Raw genomic sequence first — 23,297 nt, 5'->3', positions numbered from 1 at the left:
CGGGGTTACCGCGGTTCCCCCCCATTGCGGCCGACCAGACCTCGGGGCCCGCCTGGCGCAGAAGCGAGAGCAGGAGGCCCGGCGGATCCCGGGAAGGGCCCCCTTCCACAGACCCCGCCGGCCCCCGCACGCCGCCTCCTCCTCCTCCTCCCCGCCCCTTCCCGCAGCTCCTCGCCACCACCCGCAGCCGGGGCCACGCCCGCCCCGCGCCGCCGCATGGCTTTGTTTCTCCAGCTTCCAGAGTCACGTGGAGGGAGCCGGGAAACCTGCGGAGAATCCCCAGCCAGAAACCGGGCCACGCGAGGCCTCCGCAGCCGGGCCCGCGCCCCGCGCAGAGCCCCGGCTCCCGCACGCACACTAGAGCGCCGGCTCCGCGCGCGGGGCAGACGGAAGGCAGGGCGCGCGGCCAGCGCGGGGGGCAGCGCGGCGGGACGGTGCGTGCAGATTTCGGCTGGGGGCGGGGAAGCTCCTGATTGGAGCGCGCCGGGCGTGATGTCACGTCCGGCGGGGGAAGCCCTGCCTCGGCGCCCCCTCCCCGGCCCCCGCCCCGCCCCCACAGGTGGTGCCGCCGCCCTGGGCGCCGGCGAGGGGGGCCGCCCTGGGGACCCCGGACGCGCGGTTCGCACTGCCCCCGGCTCCTCCCGCCGCGCCCGAGCAGCCGGCCGGTTGGCGCGGGCGGGGTGAGCCTCGGGTGTCCCGAGAGCCGAGGAGCCCCGGTGCGCCCCGGATCGTGCCCCGCCCCTCCCCTCTCCCGCGGCCGCCGAGGGGCCGGGCCGGCGGCGGGGGAGGCGCCGAGCCGGGGCTGCGCGCTCGCCCGCCGCGCTCTGGGCGGCCCGACCGAGCGGCCGGACCGAGCGCCCCGCGCGCCCCGCGCCTCCGTCGCCGCCGGCTTTGTTGTCTCCGCCTGCGGACCGCGCGCCGCGCGTCGGGACCTTGGCTCTGCCCTTCTCGGACGGGGGCTGCGCGGGGCCCGGCCGGGATCCGAACGGGGCGCGGGCGGGCGGCTGGGGGCGCCGCCGCCGCGCCATGGCGCTCCGGGCCCGACGCTGGTGGCTGCTGTGCGCGGCCGCCGCGCTCGTCTCCTGCGCCCGCGGGGACCCCGCCAGCAAAAGCCGGAGCTGCAGCGAAGTCCGCCAGATCTACGGGGCCAAGGGCTTCAGCCTGAGCGACGTGCCCCAGGCGGAGATCTCGGGTGAGTGAGGCCCGCACCCCAGCGCCCCGCGGCTCCCCGCGCGGCCACTCGCGCGGAACACCGGCCCGGCTGGCCCGCACCCCCACGGCCCTCGCTGCCCCGCTCCGCGCCCGCGGTCCCCGGGCGCACGCCGGCCCTTCTCGGCGAAGCTGCTCTCGCCGGGCTGCGGGCCAGGCGGTCCCCCTCTCGGCGCGCTCCTCCCGGGGGCAGCCAGCCGGCCGCCCTCGCCGCGGGGCGGGCTGACCTGCCCGGGGCTGCCCGCAGAGTCTCTGGCGACGGGAGCCTGAGTGGGTCTTGCGGGTGGACCCCCCCCCCCGAACCCGGTGGCGGACGGGGAAACGGGGTCCGGACTGCGCGACCCGAGCCGGCGGGCGGAACGTGGCGCTGCGCAGGAATTCTGCTCTCCAACTTGTGCCCGCCCGCGCCCCCGCCCTTGCGAGCGCCGGGCCCCGCCGGGCACTGCGGCCGCCTGGGACTGCGAGGCCAGCTGCAGGTGGTCGGCGCCTTGGATCCCGCCCAGGGCCTGCCCTGCCTTTGTCGGAGCGGCGCGCTCGTTCGCTCGCCGCGGCCGCCTCAGCCCTGCAGCTGCCTGCAGGCGCAGCCCCTCCCTGCCGCCCGAAGAGCTCCAGGGACGGAGTGCCTGTGGGGTGGGGCGGTGGGCGCAGCTTTCCGAGGCCCGCCCAGACCCCCGCGTCCCCCTCAAACGAGTGTAAAGCCTCGCTGGCCACTGTGAGCCGGAGCTCGGCACCCCTGGTTCCGGGTGGGCGGGCGCGCCCAGATGGTGACATGGGGATGGCAGGTGCCCACTGCCGGGTGGGGGGTGCTCTGTGGCCTGCCATGCCCCCGGCACCCGCCCCAGGACAGGCCTTCCCCTGCCTCCCTCTGCAGATGCAGGCCTGGTCGTCAGCCCTGGACCAGCCCGTCTGGGAGGCTGCACACCTGGGTGCCCGGCAGCACCCGGCCCTGGCAGTGTCGGGCTCACGCCCTGCCTCCTCCCCTACACGAGCATGAACTTGACCTGGGCGTCCCTGGCATTGCTGCCGAATCCGGGGGTGGCTGAGGAGCTGCCCCCGCTCTGGGGCTCAGCTGTGGCATCCGCCGGCTGCCCTGAGCTTGCTCGCCGCTGCTGGCCGCTATCCCACTGAGGCAGACAGAAGCAGAGTTTGGGCAGCCGTAGGGGTGAGGAGGGGGAGGGCTGGGCCGGTGGGCCTGGGGCTTGTCCCCTTGGACAGGGAGCACAGTGGGACAGGGACCAGCGAGTGGTGTTGGTTTCTACGTGGAGGGGTGGGGGTGCCGCCCTCCCCCAGGCCTGTGAGGCGGGGGCAACCTCCCTGCTTGCCTGTGCCCTGCAAGGGCACTGCTCCCTCCAGACCCCTCTCTGCACTGCCCCCGCGACCCCACAGGGCCAGAGCTTGTGTGGGCACCACTGGGGTCGAGAGAGGCTGGGTGGCCTCCAGGGCCACCGCAGTCCTCGGGGCAGCCAAGCCCAGCGTCCCCTCTGCCTGGCGCCACCAGGCCTGGCCTCCGTGAGCCGGGCGCCCTCTGGTGGCGCTTTGTCCACGAACCTCCCTCCGTGGCCTGGGGCTGCCCTGGGCCCCTGCTGCAGGCTGCGGTTCCACTGAGGGCCTGGGGGTGGCCGCCTGTTGGGCTTTGGCACTGGGCTCAGCTGGCCAGGCCTGGGGAGGCAGCAGAGACCCCCCCCCGGAAGGGAGCGGGCAGGAGGCCTGGGCTGAGCTGGCCTCTGCAGCGTGGGCTGAGGAGCCAGGAGTGGGGACACAGCAGCCGCTGGCGGGGCGGCGTGGGGGCAGGGCGGGCTCCTGGTCCCTACTTTCTGGACAGCCCAGCCAGGTGGTGCTGACGATGGTCGTCCCGGGGGGCAGGTGAGGCAGCAGGCCTGGGAGGGGCGCTCCCGGGGACGGCAGGGGGACGAGGGTCGAGGTCCTGCCGCCCAGCCTTAGCACACCAGTTGCTCTCTGCGTGCCCGTCTGCGTGTCCGCTGCGTGGGCCACTGCTGCCAGGTTCTCTCTTGCAGCCACAGAGCCTGGCCCCCAGTGGGGGCTCCGTAGGGCAGCCGGGGTTGGAGTGAGGCACTGAGGGTGAGGAGCTTGTCATGACTCGGCCCTGTTCTCGGGGTCTCTACGCCTGGGTCAGAGGGTGAGCCCTGGGGGGAAGGAGGATGAGGCTGGGGACAGGAGCTGCCTGCCAGCTGGGGTGGACCCCGGCACACCCTGGAGCCTGCACGCAGGGCTCAGCCTGGGGGGCCCTCAGCAGGACCCCCTGCTTCTGCACGCCGGCTCTGACGTCCTGGGGGCAGGTCCTGGCTACACCCAGGCCCCTCGCTCGTGGGCAGAGGGAAGCCGCCTGGGCCACCACGCCTCCCTGCCCCGGAGGTCCTTGATGCCATGTGGCTCAGCCCGGGCCCCCAGGGCGGCCCTCGGCCTCGGGCTGTGCTGCTGCCCTGTGGGTTTCATCATCCCCAGCCTGAGGACTGGGCAGCCCCAGGGGAGCCGGGCTCCAGCAGGCCACCTGCGTGACGCAACAGCCCGGGTCCGCGCCGGAGCTCCGAGCCGCCTGCCGGCTCCTCCAGAAGCTGGGGAGAGGGAGAGGCATCCCATGTCCCTGTGTCTCCCAGCAATCTCGGGCGCTGTGTGGACGGCCTCAGCCCACGGCCCTCTGCACAGATCCACACACACCCTCCGCGGGCTCCGACGTCCAGGAGCTGAGATGGGGGCTTAGGAGCTTGAGGGTCTGGCCGGCACTCCGGACGGAGCAGAGCCCTCCGAGCCTGCTTCCTCTGGAATCCCGCCCCAGCCTCTGTCCATGCTGACAGTGCTGCCCGGCTCAGCCTCCCACGTGGCCAGGCCTCTCGCTGCTGTGGCAGGGCCACAGGGCACACGCTGAGTGCTGGCCAGAGGAGGGAGAGGGTCCACACACGTAGGCCACAGAACCACTGCGTGGGCACAGGTGTCAGCCGAAGGCCAGGAGAGGGGCTGGCCCCAGGCACGGGGAGCGGAGAGAGTGGACCCTGGCCTGGAGCCAGAGCTCCCTGCCTGGCCTGGCTCGGTGGTCTCTGGAGACCCAGGCCCTCTCTGCTCAGCCCTAGCCTTGCCTGGGGTCTCCTTGGCTGGAGCCGGGAGCCAGCCCCCGTGGTGTGCAGCTGTCAGGGCAGCCATGTGGGGCGAGTCTCTGCCCTGAGAGCGGCGCCAGGCCACGGCCGAGGGCCTGAGCGTGGGCTCCTGGTGGCCACGCCTGCTGACCGCCTGCCTGCCCTGCCCTAGTCTGGCTAGGAGCAGGTCTGGGCAGGTGCCCTGGGCCGCTTAGAAGTGGCCAGGGTGGGGCCGGCGTGGCGCGGGGGTGGGGAGGCGGTCTCCGGGAGTGGCCTGGTCCTCCTCTGGCTCCCAGGTCAAGGCGGCCAGGCATCCGCCCACTCCCCAGCTGTTCCTGGTCAGCATTGGGTGTGGCGGCCGCACACCTGCTGCTCGGATTCAGGGACAGCGGGGAATTCTGGGTAGCTGTAGGAGCCTGGGGTCCTATACCCCGCCCTTGCCTGCCTGCACCTTGGCTGTGACTCCTCCCACTTCCTGCTGTGTGCACCTTGGCCAGACCACCATGGGCACACCCTGCCCTGGTGCCTGCTCCCTGCTCTGCTCACGGTGGCAGATCCCGGTGCTGCCGTGTGCCCGCAGGGCCCGGGTGCAGAGGCTCGGGGTTCTGCGTTTCTGGGGACAGGCAGGCGGGCGCGGCGCCCCGCAGGGGTGTGGTTTGTCGGCAGCCTTTGGCATCCCCAGGCTCATCATCCTCCCAGGGCGCTGCGCGGGGCCAGGCCATCTCCCCTTTCGTGGGGTGCCAGGGGTGACCGTGGGGCCAGGCCATCTCCCCTTTCGTGGGGTGCCAGGGGTGACCGTGGGGCCAGTCCATCTCCCCTTTCGTGGGGTGCCAGGGGTGACCGTGGGGCCAGTCCATCTCCCCTTTCGTGGGGTGCCAGGGGTGACCGTGGGGCCAGGCCATCTCCCCTTTCGTGGGGTGCCAGGGGTGACCGTGGGGCCAGTCCATATCCCCTTTCGTGGGGTGCCAGGGGTGACCGTGGGGCCAGGCCATCTCCCCTTTCGTGGGGTGCCAGGGGTGACCGTGGGGCCAGTCCATCTCCCCTTTCGTGGGGTGCCAGGGGTGACCGTGGGGCCAGGCCATCTCCCCTTTCGTGGGGTGCCAGGGGTGACCGCGGGGCCAGTCCATCTCCCCTTTCGTGGGGTGCCAGGGGTGACCGTGGGGCCAGGCCATCTCCCCTTTCGTGGGGTGCCAGGGGTGACCGCGGGGCCAGTCCATCTCCCCTTTCGTGGGGTGCCAGGGGTGACCGTGGGGCCAGGCCATCTCCCCTTTCGTGGGGTGCCAGGGGTGACCGTGGGGCCAGGCCATCTCCCCTTTCGTGGGGTGCCAGGGGTGACCGTGGGGCCAGGCCATCTCCCCTTTCGTGGGGTGCCAGGGGTGACCGTGGGGCCAGTCCATCTCCCCTTTCGTGGGGTGCCAGGGGTGACCGTGGGGCCAGTCCATCTCCCCTTTCGTGGGGTGCCAGGGGTGACCGCGGGGCCAGTCCATCTCCCCTTTCGTGGGGTGCCAGGGGTGACCGTGGGGCCAGGCCATCTCCCCTTTCGTGGGGTGCCAGGGGTGACCGCGGGGCCAGTCCATCTCCCCTTTCGTGGGGTGCCAGGGGTGACCGTGGGGCCAGGCCATCTCCCCTTTCGTGGGGTGCCAGGGGTGACCGTGGGGCCAGGCCATCTCCCCTTTCGTGGGGTGCCAGGGGTGATCGTGGGGCCAGTCCATCTCCCCTTTCGTGGGGTGCCAGGGGTGATCGTGGGGCCAGTCCATCTCCCCTTTCGTGGGGTGCCAGGGGTGACCGTGGGGCCAGGCCATCTCCCCTTTCGTGGGGTGCCAGGGGTGATCGTGGGGCCAGTCCATCTCCCCTTTCGTGGGGTGCCAGGGGTGACCGTGGGGCCAGTCCATCTCCCCTTTCGTGGGGTGCCAGGGGTGACCGTGGGGCCAGTCCGTCTCCCCTTTCGTGGGGTGCCAGGGGTGATGGAGCAGCAGCCCCAGCGTGATTTGCCTTTGCCAGCTGTGAAGACCCCACACTCACAACCACGGGGCGAGGAGCCCGGCTGTGAGTGGAGGTCGCTCCCAGCCCTCCTGCCCCTCCTGTGGGACTTGTGTCTCGGGGCAGAGCCCTGGGCTCTGGCTCTGCCCTGACTGGGGCCCCCAAGGACAAGGCCAAGCCTCCTGGTGGCTCTGTCCCGCCCTGGGGCTGGGCCAGGCGTGGGATGGGGTCAGCCCCGCCTCCTGTTGCCGCAGCCGCCCCCTGACGACTCTGCGCGTGTTCTGGGCAGTGGCTGGAGCTGTGGCCGCTCACACCGACACATCCTGTGGCTGTGAGGGGGCAGTGAGACAGGACCCTAGGGCCCCGGTAGGGGGTGGAGTCATGGCTCAGAGGCTGGCTGGGGTCCCCACGGAATGCGAGACCCCCAGGCAGCACTGGGGCCGGGAGGTGGGGCAGGGTCCAGAGGCAGACAGGAGCCTCGAAGCCGCCGTCTAAGATTCAGCCCAGCTGGGTGGGCTGCTCATTTGTGCAAGGGCTCCTGGGTTTTGGTGCCTCGGCTGGGTGACAGGACCGCCCCTGGGGACCCCGGCAGCCTGCTCCTTTGCCTGCTGCTGCCCCGCAGGCCAGGGCGGCCAGCACAGAGGGCAGCCCTTGGCAGACTCCGCTGGGCCTGGGGAGACAGAAAGCCAGAGGCAGCACCGGGGGCCAGAGCTCCACAAGGCCAGCCTGGCCACGCCGCAAAGGACGCCTCCCAGGCTGGCCCTGGGGTCAGCGGGCGGGGCTGTTGGTGGACAGCACAGGCTCTGCAAACCAACGGTGGGGGCCTGGGCTGGAGCTGGCGGTCAGGGAGGCCCTCGGGCAGCCCGCCCCTCCCACCCCCACCCCCACACATCCAGCTGCTGCTGGGGCTCCCGATGGCCACACCTCTGTGAGCAGAAGGGCGGGGAGTCCCGGGGAGGGCCCAGCTGGAGGCCCCACCAGACTCCCACCTGTGCCAAGTCGCTCTGGTTCCAGCCCAGGTGCCTGGGTGGGCCCCGTGGGGAGTCGGGAGGGGCGCAGCCACCCACGCTGCCTCTCCCTGCCAGGGGACACGGGTGCCCTCAGTGTGTCCGCCTGCAAGGTCAGGCCAGGATGGAGCGCCAGGACGCGGGCATAACAGCCCCCAGGGGCAAGGAGCGTCCCCCGAGGCCAAGAGTGGGAGGCTGAGGGAGGGTCACCGAGAGGGGAGGATCCTGCCGGCCGGCTGGCTGAAGACAGAGGGTCAGGCTTGTCCCGGCCGTGGCCAGCCGCACCCAGTGGGCCTCCTGAGGTCACTCCCTGAGTCCTGCTGTCCTGCTGCCTGGGGAGGACACGGAGGGGCTGGTCGGGCGGTGAGCCCGAGGCCTTCATCTTCCTGTCCCTGTCCCCACAAGTTCAGGGTCCAGGGAGAAATGCAGGGCCTCCCCTGGGCCTGGTCTGCACCCAGCCGGTGCCCCAGCGCGGGTGGGTGTGGGCGCAGTGCCTCCCGCTCCGCCTGGACGGGCGCCGCCCTGCTCCCCGGCAGGGACGTGTGCTTGGTTCACCCTCAGCAGGGACGCTCACCTTTGTGCAGGGGCCCCAGACACGAGGGCGGCCATCGCGGGCCCCCATCCCGGGGCCCTGACCCCCCGCCCAGCTCCCTCTGGAGTAGCTGTGTGTGATGGCCACGCGTGGCTGTGGGGGCCACGGGGAGCACGGGCCCCCCTCCCCCTGCCTGTGACCGCTTGCCAGGCCCTGGGGAGGAAGCGGATGCCACCTACAGCCAGGGTCGGCGCAGGTGCTCATGGACCTCAGGACGCCGGGCCGACAGCCACGTGATGGGGACGGGGCCCACAGTCTCCATGTCCCTGCTTCTGCGCCCTGACGTCCAGGGTGGGCGCCCCCTCTCCAGTGCGTGTCCTGGTGTGGTTCAGACTCACTCAGGGAGGCCACACCCCGGGGGGAGGTTTAGTTCCCAGCCAGGAGCGGCTGCGTGGGGCTTTTGCCGTCACAGTGGCGGGGGTGTGGTCTGGGGGCCTTTTGAGAAGCAGGGGGAGCTGGGGCAGGGGTGGGAGGTGCCGGCCGCTCTGGAAGGGCGGGCAGGAGGGCGAAGGCGTGTCATTCCAAGCTGGGGCCCTTGGCTGAGTGCACAGCTGAGGCTTGGGGATAGGATTGGGGAGCTGGTGGGCGTGGCTGACAGCAGGTACACCCCCTGCTGTGACCTCTAAGCACACCGCAGCCTCTTTTCCCTGCCCAGGGATGCCTCCTGGTCCCTTGACCTTTGTGCTGTGAGTCTCACTGAGCTGCGCCCACTGCTGGGCCAGCAGAGCAGTGTTCCTGGGAGAGGGAGGGGCGCCCCGTGTCCCCCAGGGGGTGTTTTGTATCAGAATGTGGCTTCATCCCAATTCGAGTGTCATCCCAAGCAGGGCCTTGGGCTTCCGTGGATGCCCCGGGGGTCAGGGGTCAGAACACCCTGTGCCAAATACCGCCCGTGGCGACTGCAGGAGGGGGCGGGGCAGCGCCAGGGCTGAGGAAGGGGCTGGCCACCTGCCCACTGGGGCGGGGCACGGTGACAGAGCACAGCCCAGGCCCAGCTTCCGCCGAGCCCCTACTGTGTGCGGGCCCCTGTCCTCGGTGCTGAAGCAAAGCCACCAACGAGGCACGCACGCACTGTGCAGCCTCGGACACACACACCCCCGGGCTGCACCTGCCAGGCTGAGGGGTGCGCGCACCCCCACCACGAGGGCCCCTCCCACTGCGCACCACAGCCCTCCTTGCCTGGTCCTGGCGCTGGACTGTGAGGCTGGACGGCCATCTCCCCCTCCTGGTGCACGGCCCAGGATTCCTGGGGCTTCTCCCCAGTCAGGAGCCCAGCACCCGCCTTCTCCTGCCAGTATTTGCAGTCTGAGGCCAGGAGTCCCCAGTGCTGGGGCCCGCTTGTGGGAAGGGCCAGAGAGGAGACGGGGATGGGGGAGACGAGGCGGACCCGTGCTCCTGTGTCTGCACAGCCAGAGGTGGCGGGCGAGGGCGGGGCAGAGCAGGTCAGCCGGCAGAGTGGGGGCCGGCACGAGATCCAGAATCCAGAGGGCCACACCTGAGCTGCTCTGGGGCGGCCTCCTTTGTCGGGTGCCCTCAGTGTGGGCACCGTGGTGCTGGCCGGCGAGGGCCAGCCTGGGCAATGGCAAGAGGAGGAAGCCTGCTGACCCTGGAGACCAGTAGGAGGGGACGGGGTCAGTACAGCTGCTGCCTCCAGGGGTCTCACGCCACCATATCCTGGAGGTCCTGTTACTGTCCCTCTGCCCTCTCCCCAGGATGGGACTGCCCTCCCCCCAGGCCACCTGCCCGAGCTTTGTACCCCACCTCTGTCCTCCAGGCCTGAGTCTGGGTGGAGACGGGGCAGGACCAGGACACCAGGTGCTTGGGGCCAGTTCCCACTGCCGTGGAGATGCAGTTCAGTCTGGACGTCCCTGAGACCTGAGCCGGGGCCCAGGGGGGCTGCCCTGGGAGGGCAGGGCCCACGCACCTGCTCTGACTTATCCTGGGCCCGAGCCCTCATCCCTGGGCTCAGCAGGGCTGGGGAGGGGCTGAGCTGTGCCCACCTCCCCACAGCCCTGACCCTAGGCTCTGGTTTTGCGAGAGCAGTCTCTTCTCCACACGGGGGCCGCTGGGCCATCTGGGGGTCCAGGGTGCCCTGGGCCCTGGTCAGCCGTGGACCCTCATTCCCTCCAGGAGGCACTCGGGCCAGGAGGGAGGTCTGGGAGTGGGCGGGTCCCTTTCCTTGGTCTTCCCGTCATGAGCTGGGTACGGTCCTGTCCACCTCTGAGTGTGCTGAGTTTGGGAGAGGCCCGTGCGTGGTTCTCCAAGGAGGCTGGGGGCTGGGGAAGCGACACCACCTCCCTCTCCCGCAGCCGGGGCAGCCCGGGAGCCACCCACAGGTGACAGGTGCTGCGGGCCGGGAAGCTCACTGGCTTCGGGCAGGGACCCCACACCTCATGAGGGGCTGTCGGATTTAGCAGATAGACATCGGGCACCCCGGGTAGACACTCGATTGGGACTCCTGCATCCCCGGGAGCGCCTGGGTTTGTGTCCAGCGTCCTGCTGGTGTGCACCCTGGGAGGCAGCAGGTCCCTGCCCCCGACCTGGGGGACCTGCACGGAGTTCCCTGCTCCATCTGTCCCCACCTGCAGCAGGCATTTGGGAAGTGAACCGATGGATGGGAAATCTCTCTCTCTCTGCCTTTCAAATAAGTAATTTCTTGAAAACACAAAACACCCAGTCAAGTTCGAGTTTCAGGTGGAGACTCATTCTGTAGATGCTGTTTCAAGCATTTTAATACTTCAGTGTAAGTGCATGTGCAGAATCGTGTCAGGGCGTGAGTGTCCCGTGTCCTTGTCCCGGGTGGCGTGCCGAGGAGGCCGTTTGCTTGTGGTCCGGCGAGCACAGCACCGCGTGTCCATCTTACCAACTCTGACGGGCACAGCTCTGCGCCCACTGCCATCACCCACCCCACACCCTCCCCATCCTGCTCCCCGAAGCTGAGAGCTGGACCCCCGGGGGCCGAGCAGCACCTGTCTGGGGGTGCCCGGCTCAGGTCGCCTGGTACCCGGTCCTTGCTGTCTGGCTGTGTCCTGGCTGGGCTTAGGACTTCTCTCTTTCTTGGGGCCGGGCGGCCTGGCCTCGGCCTTGCACGGCAGCTGTGCCGCCGGGGATGTGGGTGGGGGGACCTCCGCTCCCTGCCGAGAGTGGGGGGGGGGCCTGTGCACGCCCCACTCACGTTCTGGACAAGCGTTTTAAGCTAAGAAACGACTCATTGTGCATCTGAAATCCAGTGTCGCTGGCACTCGGCTGTGTCTGCACCGGTTCGGTCCCGGGCGTTGGCTCCGTCGGGGGAAGAACGAGCCCTGCAAGGCTGAGAGGGCTCGGGACATGGACCGTGGCAGGGCTGAGCCTCCTGGCTATCACAGCAGGGGCTCAGGGTCCCCGCGCCACGCAGCGCCTCCGGGAGAAGGCGCTGGCCTGGGGAGAAACTGCCAGCCGTGAGCGTGGGCAGTCGGCCCCTCTCACGCACACCTGCTCCCTTAGCGCCAGGTCTGGCACAGGTGCTGGGCAGTTAGAGGTGGGAGAAAGGGAGTGGAGCCCCCCCCGCCCGCATAGCTGCCCTCCTGGCCGTGGCCCCCCAAGCCTGGGGCTCCTTGCATCTTCAGCATTGGCCATGACCACTGAGCAGGCCAGGGTGTGGGGAGACCGCTGGCCGGCCGCCTGGCTCTGCCACAGCACCCCACACCTGGTGTCTGCAGGCAGCTGGGACTGCAGCCCCCCCCGGTAAAACTCCCCTTCCTGGGGGGTCGTGGATGCTGTCCTGCCCTGGCAAGGTCCTTCCCAGCAGGCCTGTGTGTCCCCAGGTGCAGGTGGGGGTGCAGGACCTGGCCGCGGGGCACAGAGGGTGACGGTGAGCCATGTTGCAGGACTCACGGGTGGACAGGGGTGGTCGGAGTGACTGTGGGTGCCCAGCGGGAACTCGGGGTGCGGGCCTGGGCGGAGAGCAGAGCAGCCCGCGCAGGGCAGGTGGGCGCTGGCCGGGTGCGGGGGCGCCGGCGCGCGGCGGTGCTGGGAGCCGCCCTCGCCGCGCGCCCTGTGCGCTGGGGCGCCGCAGCGCTGCCCGGTGCCGGAGCCGCAGAGCCCCGGGAGCCCGGCAGGACTCGCCGGCCCCGCGACGCCGCCCAGGGCGCACCGCAGCTGGAGATGCCGCCGACCCCGGCCCACCGGCCCCTGCCCCGTTTTCACTCGCTCCTCGCTGCCATCCACACCCGCTCAGCCCCGCCGCAGCCCTTCCCTTCCCCAGCCCTGCCCCTTGGGACCCCCACCCATCCATCACCGCCCGCCCACCCTCTCCCGCGCCCCTCCCCTGCCCCCCTCCTGCGGCAGCCCCCCTCCCTCTTCTGCCGAGCCCCCTCCCCCGCCGGCCGCGCCCACTGCGGCAGCCCCTGCGCCGCCAATCGCGCGCCCGCGCCCCTCCCCTCGCCACGGCTGCCGCAGCCCCCGCCCACTGCGCCAGCGCCCCCTCCCCGCACGCCGCCAGCGCCGCTCCAGACCCCTGCGCTGCCCGCCGGCTTGCGGTCCTCGGCGGGCGACTGGCGACCCGCACCTGGGGGCCGGGCCCTGGCGGATGCGGTCGAACCTTTGTTCTGCTGCCTGCGCAGACCCTGCGGGCTGGGGGCGGCGGCGGAGGAGTGCGGCGGCGGAGGGGCTCCTGGGCGCTGCCACTTGGGTGAAAGGGTTGCGGGGCGCCGGGTGGGAGGTTGCGGGGAGTCAAGGAAGCCGGGCTGTGGTTGCCGTGGGCACGGAGTGGACCTGGGGAAGGGTCACAGAGCAGCTGCTCGGGTCCGAGCCTGTACGGGGGCTGACAGCCTGGGAGGCTCACCTGTCGGCTGGAAAAGCCCCCTGTGGGCGGTGGGAAGGGTGGGGGCGGCCCTGGGCGTGCGGGGGGCGCTGGGACTGTCGGTAGGGAGCACCTGCCAAGGCTCCCGGCGGCCAGTCTGCGGGGCTCTGCGGGGCCTGGCGCCCTCATTCCCCTGCAGTCTCCTTGGGACAGCTGCTGGTGGGGGGGTGGGGCGCTGTGAGGGCGGGGGTCTTGCTGCCGCTTTGGCGGGGGCTGCTGTGCGGCTGTGCCAGCAGGTGGCAGGAGGGCTGGCACCTGCCTGACTGAGCCACTGCTGGCAGAGGCTGAGTGGGGGAAGGGGTCGCTGCCTCTGCTGGGGGGGGGGGGCGGAGACTGTGAGTCCGCGCGTTGTGGGGTTTGGACCTGGGGGCCCTGGGGTGGCCCAACCTGCCATGAAGTGAGCACCTGGAGCCGCTCCCCCGGGGTGGGGGTGGGGGTGATCTCCCAGTGACCTAGAGAGGGGGCAGCCCCAGTGCAGATGGGGGAGGACGGGCGCGGTGCCTCCCTCCGTTGGGACGGGGGTGAGAGGAGGGAGGGGCACGCACCCCCACACGGGTACCCCTCCTGGCCTGAGGCCTCTCCTTTCCCTGGGTGTTGAGCCAGAGAAGGGAGGTGCTTGGCATGGAGGGAGGGCCGGAGGACAGAGTGCAGCTCTGTGGGCCAGACCGGCGTGCCCCCCACCATGCTCCCAGGAGGGGTCGGCTTGCAGGGCCGCCCCCGCCCCTGAAGGCCAGCACCAGCAGAGCCGCCCAGAGGCCGGAGTCAAGCTGGACCAGAGCTCAGTAGCCGGGGCTCTGACCGCACCGGGCCTCAGGGGCTGCCCGGCCCAGCCTGCCCGGGGCCCTCGGGCCAGCGCCCAGGCTCTGGCTCCGTGTCTTCACTCCCGTGTTTGTCCGAGGAGGGAGGGAGGGACGGGGGCTGTGCTGGGGCCGCTGGAATAGCACAGGCCGCCGGGCTGGCTGGGCGGGGTGGCTGGGGGTGGCCGGGGCGCCGTGGCCTCTGCACCTGGAGGTGGCTGGGGGCTCAGCAGGGACGTGCACGGCGGGAGTGGCCCTCAAGGTGGACCCCTGGCCTGAGGAGGCTGGGCCCGCCTCCGCGCACAGCAGCATGGCCTGGGGGCCGTCATCACCTGCCCCCAGCACACTCCCAGCGCTGTGCTGGCCTGGCCTGCTAAGGGACGGGGCCGGGTAGCTGCTCAGCCCCTTCCCCGCAGGTGGGCCTGGCCCTGTGGAGGACCTGGTGTGGGAGGGGGTCCAGCTCTGGACAGCGCCCCCCTCCCCCGGGAGGGCCAGGGAGCTGAGTGAGGGGGTGCGGGCGGGTCCTCCGTCCCAGCCCTGGCTGCCCGGCAGCGCCCACGAGGGCAGGATGGGGAGCCCAGTCTCTGGCAGGCTAGGTGTCTCTGAGCCCTGGCCTGGGAGCAGGCACAGTCCCCACCCCCAGCTGCCCCCCAAGGCCCTCCTGCCTGGAAGGAGGCTGGTTCCGACCCGGTGCACCACAGCCGCCTGCCCGGCTGGTTCCAGGATGCACGGGGCTGGCTTCTGGGACAGGCTCCACCGACACACTCAACGGCCTCTCACCGGGGTACCTTAGGTCATGAGGCGGAGGCTGGGGAGCGGGCAAACCTCAGAACATTCCAGAACTGAGCCCCCTAGGCCCGGACCCCAACCTGAGAAAGCTCCCTTCCCGACCTCGGCCTCTCCCTGGTGCGGGCGTAGGGCACATTGGCTCCAGGCCCGCCTGCCCCAGGCTCCGTGGATGTGGCTGGCCCACCCCTCCCATCAACAAGACGGGCAGAGCTTGGCGGGCCCGGCCAGGGGCTCCAGGCCTCCCCACCCACGGGTGGGGCTTACATCCTGCAGCCCCCAGCTCTGGGGACAGAGTCAGGCCTGGGGCCCTGCTCACTGAGCACGTGGGAGGGACTGCCCGGGCCCAGGGACCCTGGGAGGCGGGGTCCGGCCTGGGAGGGCCAGGACCTGGGCGGGGAACAGGGACGACAGACCTCCGCTCCGTGGGCCTCAGCGTGCTGGTCTCGAAGCTTTCACCAGAACGTGGCATCTCTGAGCCCGAGGGTCAGCGGGCGACGCCCTGGGCGGGGTGCATGGTTGGCGGGGCCCAGCCCCAGGCCCCACGGCGCCGGCTGCTCCAAGGCCTGTGCGCAGAGTCCCGTGGGGCTGCCTATGGCTCCTGGCTGGGCACCCACTGTGGGAGGTGGGTGCCTCACCCCCTGCTGCCGGTGTGGGGCAGAAGAGGCCTGCACTCCCTCCTCTCCTCTGCCCAGCTCTGGGCCCTGGACCAGGGGCACCTGCTAGGCCTGGAACCCATCACTTGGAGCCTTGAGACTGCGGCCCCCTTCCACCCCACACGGAACCCAGCCCTGGCTCTGCTGGGCCCCAGGACAGGCTCCCTGCCGTGTCGGGCAGCAGGGCCACGCTGGGCTGGGAGTGGCCGCACTGGGGGACACCCCTCCCTTGGGGCAGGGGGTGGCACCCTGTTCTGGCTCCCAAGCCTCGGCCTCCCTCATGCCGGCCCCTCCCCACAGGCGAGCACCTGCGGATCTGCCCTCACGGCTACACCTGCTGCACCAGTGAGATGGAGGAGAACCTGGCGAACCGCAGCCGCGGGGAGCTGGAGACAGCGCTGCGGGAGAGCGGCCGCGGCCTGCAGGCCATGCTGGCCGCCCAGCTGCGCAGCTTTGACGGTGAGCGCAGGCCATGGAGGCCCCGTGGGGCCCCCGAGGGTGGGGTTAGCACTTTGGGGCTGGGATTTGGGGGATTGCAGTGAGCAGAGGGTGAGCCAGGCACTGGGGACCTAGAGCCCCTGCCCCACCCAGGAGGCCGCCCTTGACCCTGTGGAGCCACAGGCGGGGGGATGCTGGGGGTCCTGCGTGGCCCCTGCAGCCTCAGGCGTGGAAGTCAGCTGTCTTCTTGGGGTCACTGGCCCCTCAGCCCTTCCTGGGGCCCCACACAGGTCCTGGCCTGAGGCATGACACCCACAGGGTGCCACGGGGGGGACCTCATCATGCCCCTGGTCAGCCAGCGGCACAGCCTGCGTGCCTCAGTGATGCCGGAGATGTGTTGGGGCAGAGGTGGGAGGTGTTGAGGGGGCTTGGCCAAGGCTGCCAGGGGGTCTCTTGTCCTAGCCAGGCCCTGGGAGTCGGTGTGAGGACTCGGGCCTTAGAGGCCCTGGTGGCCCAGGGTCCTGGGGACGCCGTGGGTCTGCCCCAGCCACGGGGCGGCGCTGGGCCTCCGGGCAGGGGGGCGGGGGATGTCCGGGGCCGTGGTCCAGGCCCAGGGCCTCACGCCGCCGGCCTGCCTGCAGACCACTTCCAGCAGCTGCTGAACGACTCGGAGCGGGCGCTGCACGCCGCCTTCCCTGGGGTCTTCGGGCCGCTGTACACGCAGAACGCCAAGGCCTTCAGCGACCTGTACGCCGAGCTGCGCCTCTACTACCGCGGCGCCAACCTGCACCTGGAGGAGACGCTGGCCGACTTCTGGGCGCGCCTGCTCGAGCGCCTCTTCCGGCAGCTGCACCCCCAGCTGCTGCTGCCGGACGACTACCTGGACTGCCTGGGCAAGCAGGCCGAGGCGCTGCGGCCGTTCGGCGAGGCCCCGCGCGAGCTGCGCCTGCGGGCCACCCGCGCCTTCGTGGCAGCCCGCGCCTTCGTGCAGGGCCTGGGCGTGGCTGGTGATGTGGTCCGCAGGGTGGCGCAGGTGCGTCCGGGGACCCTAAGCCCTGCCCCCCCAAACCCAGCCCCTCCGAACCTTGCAGTGACCTGGGCAGGAGACAGAGCAGCGGGCTGGGGGCACCTGAGGCCAGGCCCCCTGGGTTAGGGCATGAGGAGGGGCCCAGCCTCCAGCCCCCACCCCGGCCAGGGTTCCTGGGAAGTTGCCCAGCCCCCAACTGCATGGCCCCTGGGGTTGGGAGACAGCAGGGTGCCGACAAGTGCCGGCCTGTAGCTCCTGGCAGTGTCCCCAAGGCTGGCCAGGGCCCAGGCCCCTCAGGCTGGTTGGGGTGCCCCGTCCCTGGCAGGAGGCCCAGCTCAGACTGCCTGTGCTCCCCAGGTGCCCCTGGGCCCCGAGTGCTCCCGGGCGGTCATGAAGCTGCTGTACTGTGCGCACTGCCTGGGCGTCCCCGGCGCCCGGCCCTGCCCCGACTACTGCCGGAACGTGCTCAAGGGCTGCCTGGCCAACCAGGCCGACCTGGACGCCGAGTGGAGGAACCTCCTGGGTGAGCCCCCCACCCCCACCCCCACCCCCCAGCTGCCAGGGCTGTCCGGCAAGGGGCGCGCACACCAGGGCCGGCTCCGGGCGGGCTGTGGGTCCGGGCACAGATTCCCGTCCGTTTGCCCGAGTGGTGCCGAGGGGAGTCCTGGGGGCCGTGGTTCTTTGTCCTTCCCCACCATAACACGGACATGCACTGAGAGCTGGCAGGCTGGCACACGTGCGAGCTGATATGGACCTGATGTGTACCTAGCGCGCGGGCGGCTGGCATGTACATGTGCAGCTGTGAGATGGGTCGGCGTGCGTGTTGTCCAACATGAAAGTGCTCACGTGTGCCTAGGCCAAGACATGGTCCCCAGCACACATGATGTCCGTGGGAAGGTATGTTGTGAGCCAACGAGAAAGCTTGTCGACACACGTGAGCCTTGCAAATGCTTGCGCACGCGGGAGAGGTGGCGAATGCACAGGCAAGCCACGTGGCTCGCGAGTTCACGAGCCGTCACACCTGCACACACGTGTGGACGTAGGGGGGGCCAGCAAGCGTGTGGTGTGACTACCCAGGCCAGCTGCACACGTGCCCCTGGGGTCCCCGTGGTGCTGGCTGTGCGTCACGTGACGTGTGCGTGTTGGCCCCGTGGCAGACTCCATGGTGCTCATCACTGACAAGTTCTGGGGCCCCTCGGGCGCGGAGAGCGTCCTCGGCAGCGTGCACCTGTGGCTGGCAGACGCCGTCAGCACCCTCCAGAACAACAGGGACTCGCTCACGGCCAAGGTGCGCGCGCGCGGGGCCGCGGGGCAGGGGGCTGCTGTGGCCCCGTGCGACCCTGCCAGGACCCTGTGGTGTCTTCCCAGGTCATCCAGGGCTGTGGAAACCCCAAGGTCAACCCCCAGAGCACTGGGCCCGAGGAGAAACGGCGCCAGGGCAAGCTCACGCTGCAGGAGAAACCTCCGTCAGGCACGCTGGCCAAGCTGGTGAGTGCCCCCCACGCGGCTGGGGCCTGGCCAGGACTGAGCGCCCCCCACCCCCCGCCCCATGGCTGGGGCCTGGCCAGGGCTGAGTGCCCCCCTGCCCTGCGGCTGGGGCCTGGCAGGGAGGTAGTTGGAGGGGAGGACAGGCCAGGGTGGGCTGGTCCCGGCCACCCAGTGGCCTCACCGCTGCCCGGCAGGTCTCCGAGGCCAAGGCCCAGCTCCGTGACGTCCAGGACTTCTGGATCAGCCTGCCAGGGACACTGTGCAGTGAGAAGATGGCCGTGAGCTCCGGCAGCGACGACCGCTGCTGGAACGGCATGGCCAAGGGCCGGTAGGTGCCACTGGCCGCTGACCATCCCACCCACGTGTCCTGGCTGGGCCCCGGGCCTGGGCCGTGTCCTCCATGTGCCGTACTGTGGACACATGGACACGGGAGGCTGGAGTGGGAGGCCTCCCTCCTGGGGGCCTGCGTGGGGTTCATCGGCCACTGGGGGTCCCGGGCTAGCACAGTGACCCGAGGCCCCACCCACCCCGTCCCCAGGTACCTCCCTGAGGTGATGGGTGACGGCCTAGCCAACCAGATCAACAACCCCGAGGTGGAGGTGGACATCACCAAGCCGGACATGACCATCCGCCAGCAGATCATGCAGCTCAAGATCATGACCAACCGGCTGCGCGGCGCCTTCAGCGGCAACGACGTGGACTTCCAGGACGCCAGTGAGGGCGGGCAGGGGTGGGGCGGGGCGGGGCGGGCGGTCCCCCGGGGCCCTCGGCCCTGTGCTCCCCCGTGGCTTCAGGGGCCCTGCTGCTGCCTGGGCGGGGACACCAAGCCCCCCTTTCCTCATGGCCGCGGGGCACCGTTGAGGCCTGGCTGGGGTGGGGCACTGACACGGGCCCCGCTGCTGTGGCCCTGGGGTCCCTGGGCAGGGCCGGACCTGCTGAGCCTCCCGTCCCCCTCCCCAGGTGACGACGGCAGCGGCTCAGGCAGCGGAGGTGGCTGCCCGGAGGACGTGTGCGGCCGGAGGGCGGGCAGGAAGAGCTCGGGCTCGCGGACGCCCCTGACCCACGCCCTGCCTGGCCTGTCGGAGCGCGAGGGGCAGCAGACCACAGCCGCCGGCTGCCCCCAGCCCCAGGCCTCGCTGCTGCTCCTGCTCCTCAGCCCGGTCCTGGCGGCGGCCGGGCCCCGGTGGCGGTAACTGCCCCCGGCCCAGGGACGGAGGCCAAGGACAACTTTGCCAAAACACAGAACAGATACTCGACTCCCCTTGGCCGGGGGGTGGGGCACAGCGGCTCTGACCCCACGGCTTGGCCTCCGCCTCTGCCCTGGCACTCAGTTTGTGCGAGACCCTCAGGTCAGCGGGGAGCCTGCGCTCTCAAAAGCCATGCATTTCAGGGACCTCAGGGGCACCCTGCTGCCCCCCCAGCTCCCCCCACCCGAGGCCTGCGGAGGTGGCCGGAAGCCACGCCTCACCGGAGGCCACGAATGGCCTGTGCCTTCCTCACCTTCCTCCTCCCAGTGGGGGCGGGCTGCAGGGCCCAGCCGACGGCCTCCCCCAAGCCCTGGGCAGGCGGGTGGGGTCTGCTTCGGCTCTGGCGGGTCTTCCCAGGCCACGCATGCCCCCTCCACCTCGGTGAGGGCTCTGAGCCACACCCACCCTCCCGTGCCAGCTGGCCCTGTCCAATGGGGCCCTCAGATCCACGGTGAGGGGGCCCCCAGAACATGGATGCGGCCACTCTGTCTACTCTTCCAGGGCGGGGTGCTGTCCCCAGCCCCGAGGGAGGCAGCACCGACCCCCCCACCCTGGACAGGAGCCAGGTCCCAGGTCAGGGTGTCCCTGGCCACAAGGGATGTGGGTGGCTGGGGAGCTGCAGCTCAGATCAAACGCCCGGTCCCTCCCTGGGCCCGGCCAGCTGTGCGGAGGAGCAGGGCTGTGGCGGCCACGGGCTACTGTGGACAGTCTCAGCCTGATCCTGCTCACCCAGGCCCCTCCCACCATCTCCCAAATGGCCTTGGAGGGACCCAGAACCACCCTGGACCCTGGTGGCCATCCCTGGTCCCAGGACCTGTGTCTCCCTAGCTCGCCCAGCAGTCAGGGCCGCTGCCCCCAGGCCAGGAAATGGGACGGCGAGGGTCTGGGGATGCCGAGCCGCCGTGGCCAGGGGTCATCTGGGAAGGCCGCTTAGCGCTTCTGGTTCTTGCTGGGGCCCAGAGGCCTCCTGCCAACACCGCGGGCTGATGTTTGCTCACTGCTCCACCAGGGCGGCCCAGGCCCACAGCTGCCCCCTGCACAGCCCTGCGCATGCCAGCCAGGCAGGGGTCGTGGCAGGAGCTGGGCATGGGCCCTGGAACAGCAACCGCCCAGGTGCCAGGGTGGCAGCACCCATGCTGCCCTGGAGGGGGCGCTGCGCTGCGCTGCGGCCTGCCCGGTCCCTGCCGCTCGGTGTGACCCTCGAGTCCATGTGTGAATAAAAGGCTAGAGACCCACGGCACAAGGCCTCCTGTCCGCATCCCTCCTTCCTGCCCCTCGCTCACCACTGCGGGGCGTGGCCCAGGGTGCACTGGGAGATGGGAGGGGCTTCAGCACAGATTGTCCCCAGCCAGCCACTCACAGGGGCCTTGGGCAGGCTCAAGCTCCTGGTAGGTGGCCGAGGCCAGGGCACAGGGACCAGCACTGCCCCTGGCCAGGCTGGGCCTGGTGTGACCCGAGGGGCGGGGGTTTAGTCTTCCCCAGCCACCCTCGTCCCCAAGCCAAGGGCCCTGCCTCGTCCCTAGGGTGCCCGTCCCTGCAGGCTCACACGGTGGCGGGCTCCCCGGTCAGAGGCAGCAGAGCCCACGCGGACACAGCAGCCTGGGCCCTGCACGTGCTTTATTCGGGAGCTGCACTCCGCAGCCCCCACCCAGGCCCTGAGTGCTGGGGTCCCGGCAGCCCCCTGGGCTCCAGCGCAGCTCCACGTGGGCCTCCAGGCCCCTCCCCGCCCTGCCCGGTCACCGCAGCGTCCTTGCCCTCTGCCCCTCCACGGTCCCAGGAAGCCGAGCGCCCGGTGGCCCAGCTCCTGCCCTGCGAGCCCGGCCAGCCCCAGCCTGGGTGGGCCAGGACGCAGCCGCAGCAGCTCCCCGTGGTCACTGCACGCCGTAGCCAGAGTGCACGTGCTTCGGGTGGCCCCGTGGCGTCCTGGTGCTCCCCGCGTCCTGAGGGGCCCCCTTGCTTGGCTCTTTCTGCAGCTTCCGGGAGCTCCGCGTGAGCCAGGAGGAATAGTGATGCTCCCTGGCTGTGGGGAGAGGGCGCAGTCAGACAGGGCAGGTGGGGGGAGGGCGCGGGGCAGACGGAGAGCTCAGAGCTCGCGGGGCAGGCGGGGGCAGGTGGGAGGGCAGACAGCTCGCAGGGCTTACGGGAGAGGGTGTAGGGCAGACAGGGCAGGCGGGGGCAGATGGTGGGAGGCAGAGGGAGAGGGTGTAGGTCAGATGGGGGAGAGGGTGCAGGTCAGGTGGGGGGAGGGTGGGGGGCAGGGTGGGGCAGACGGCCAGCTTGCAGGGTAGACGGGGAGAGGGCAGGCGGCGACAGACAGTTGGGGGTAGACAAGGGGAGGGCACAGGGCAGGTGGGGGGGAGGGTGCAGGGCAGATGGGAGCAGGTGGGGGACAGAGCTCGCAAGGTAGACGGGAGAGGGAACAGGGCAGACGGGGGGAGGGCGCAGGGCAGACGGGAGGGGGCAGACAGGGGAGAAGGTGCAGGACAGACGGGGGCAGGCAGGGGCAGGGAGCAGATGGGGAGAGATGAGGCAGACAGGCAGGTAGGGGACATACTGGGGGCATGTGGGGGGCAGGGAGCAGGTGAGAGCAGACAGGGACATGGGGGCTGAGTAGCAGGTATGGACAGATGGGGACGATGTGGGGGCAGGCGGGGCACAGACAGAACGGTCACCCGCCCGCCCTGCTCAGCCTGGACGTGCCCTCCCGTGGGCCGGAGAGAGGCCTCCTTGCCCTCTGCTTCCTGTGGGGATCCAGGAAGCCATAAACGCCGCCGGAGCCACACTGTGGACAGAAGGTGGCCCCTTGACCCCCAGAAGTGGCCCCCAGCCCCTGTGGACGGCTCTGGCGTGCCAGTGCAGGTGTCAGCAGCGCACACAAAGGTACAGGCGTGCGCATGCTCCTACATGCGTGTGCGTTCCATGGGGACCCCATGTGCACCCTCCCCCAGGGCCAGGCCCCATGAGAACTGCATCCGGGACCCTGCTGTCCCTCAGGGTTAGCAGGCAAGACGGAGCCCCACCCCCAAGTCCACCTCCCTAGCCTCAGGGCAGCGCAGGGCATCTGCTGGACACAGAGGACAGGGCCAGTGCAGGCCAGAGCGCTAAAGCCGAGCAGCACCTGGGGGAGGTGGGGGACCCCAGGGCCATGAGGCGAGGAGTTGGGAGACCCCACCCCCACCCCACAGAGAAACGAACCCGTGGCTCTGCCAGTGAGCACCAGCGAATCCAGACGCTTCCTCCGCGGGCACAGCCTTCCCAGCTCCCAGCCCAGTCTTCTGAGCCCAGCGTGGGGAAACAGAGTCCCCAGGATGCGCCAGGCAGACATGTGGTCGGGCCTGCCGGCCTCCCACCCCCCAAGGACATGCGGCCGCCCAGGGGAGGGTCTGGTTTGGAAAGGTGACAGCAGCTCAGGCAACACCTCTGACACACCTCCCACCCTCACCATGTCCCAGTGTGAGCAGACTCCAGACCCAGCTTCTCACGAGTAAGCTAAACCCACAGGCCCTCGCCAACACGGATGGAAGCCCCACAGCCTCTGTGGGCGGTGGCGGCTCCCACATCTCCGGCAGGGACTTGTGTGACAGGTGCACCTGACAGCAGGCGGGGCTGCCGCTGGAGCTGAGACCAGGGTGTCCCTGTGCACTCAGGGGTGACAACAGGACTCTGCTCTCTGCAGACGGGGGCTGGGCTGGGAGGGCCAGCAGGGAGAGGGTGTCTAGGACATGGACACACCGAAGTGGGGCTGGAACCAAGACCTGGCCCTGCCCCCAGAGAGCAGAGAGCCCACCCCTCCCACACAGGCTCTCAGCCTGAATGGAGCCCTGGCCACAAAGACCGGGCCCCAGACTCCGCGAGGACGACGACTGGAGAGAGCAGCAGAGAGGAGATCTGCACTCAGGCCAGGACCCCGCCCGTCACAGAGCAAGGGGTCTGCGTCCCAGGACCTCCAACTGCTGCTGCCGGAACAAGGAGCGAAGGTGGCTCCGCAATCTCACCGCTGAGCAAGCCGGCCCAGAGACGGCAGGTTCCCAGCTGCACGCACGACGGGGCCACGTGAGAGGGACCACGTGAAGGCCTCCCACATGGACACGACAGGGGACATGTGAGGGCCTCCCACACGGACACGACAGGGGACACGTGAGAG

At 70.8% G+C, this 23,297-nt stretch overlaps 2 protein-coding genes across 10 annotated transcripts in view; one reads left to right on the top strand and one right to left on the bottom strand.

The window, feature by feature from the left end:
• Positions 1-523: 523 nt before the first annotated feature.
• Positions 524-20,393, top strand: GPC1 (glypican 1). Its single transcript, XM_051839349.2, has 9 exons — positions 524-1,192; positions 15,254-15,412; positions 16,033-16,424; positions 16,776-16,941; positions 17,576-17,706; positions 17,787-17,906; positions 18,101-18,234; positions 18,445-18,620; positions 18,867-20,393. The coding sequence occupies exons 1-9, from the start codon at positions 1,027-1,029 to the stop codon at positions 19,097-19,099; spliced, it is 1,677 nt and encodes a 558-aa protein (XP_051695309.1). The 5' UTR covers positions 524-1,026; the 3' UTR covers positions 19,100-20,393.
• ANKMY1 (ankyrin repeat and MYND domain containing 1) overlaps positions 19,764-23,297 on the bottom strand; it is a 43,301-nt gene continuing 39,767 nt past the window's right edge. For 8 of the 9 annotated variants that reach the window (XM_051839336.2, XM_051839339.2, XM_051839341.2 and 5 more), the window contains one exon: positions 19,764-21,173. In XM_051839336.2, coding sequence (XP_051695296.1) covers positions 21,025-21,173 — 149 coding nt within the window. In that variant the 3' untranslated portion in view covers positions 19,764-21,024. The remainder of the gene's footprint in view (positions 21,174-23,297) is intronic. The other variant, XR_011387032.1, reaches the window with a different exon arrangement.

This window comes from Oryctolagus cuniculus, chromosome 3 (assembly GCF_964237555.1).
Source record: "Oryctolagus cuniculus chromosome 3, mOryCun1.1, whole genome shotgun sequence".
Classification (NCBI taxonomy): domain Eukaryota; kingdom Metazoa; phylum Chordata; class Mammalia; order Lagomorpha; family Leporidae; genus Oryctolagus; species Oryctolagus cuniculus.
This window is presented reverse-complemented; position numbering and strand designations above follow the sequence as displayed.

What these genes read in the sequence shown, in the direction of transcription:
- GPC1 (XM_051839349.2), top strand. Translation starts at nt 1,027, where the DNA reads ATGGCGCTCCGGGCCCGACGCTGGTGGCTGCTGTGCGCGGCCGCCGCG. An exon ending in GCCCCAGGCGGAGATCTCGG is followed by an intron (nt 1,193 to 15,253) that starts GTGAGTGAGGCC and finishes CCCTCCCCACAG; the next exon opens with GCGAGCACCTGCGGATCTGC. An exon ending in AACGGCATGGCCAAGGGCCG is followed by an intron (nt 18,235 to 18,444) that starts GTAGGTGCCACT and finishes CCCCGTCCCCAG; the next exon opens with GTACCTCCCTGAGGTGATGG.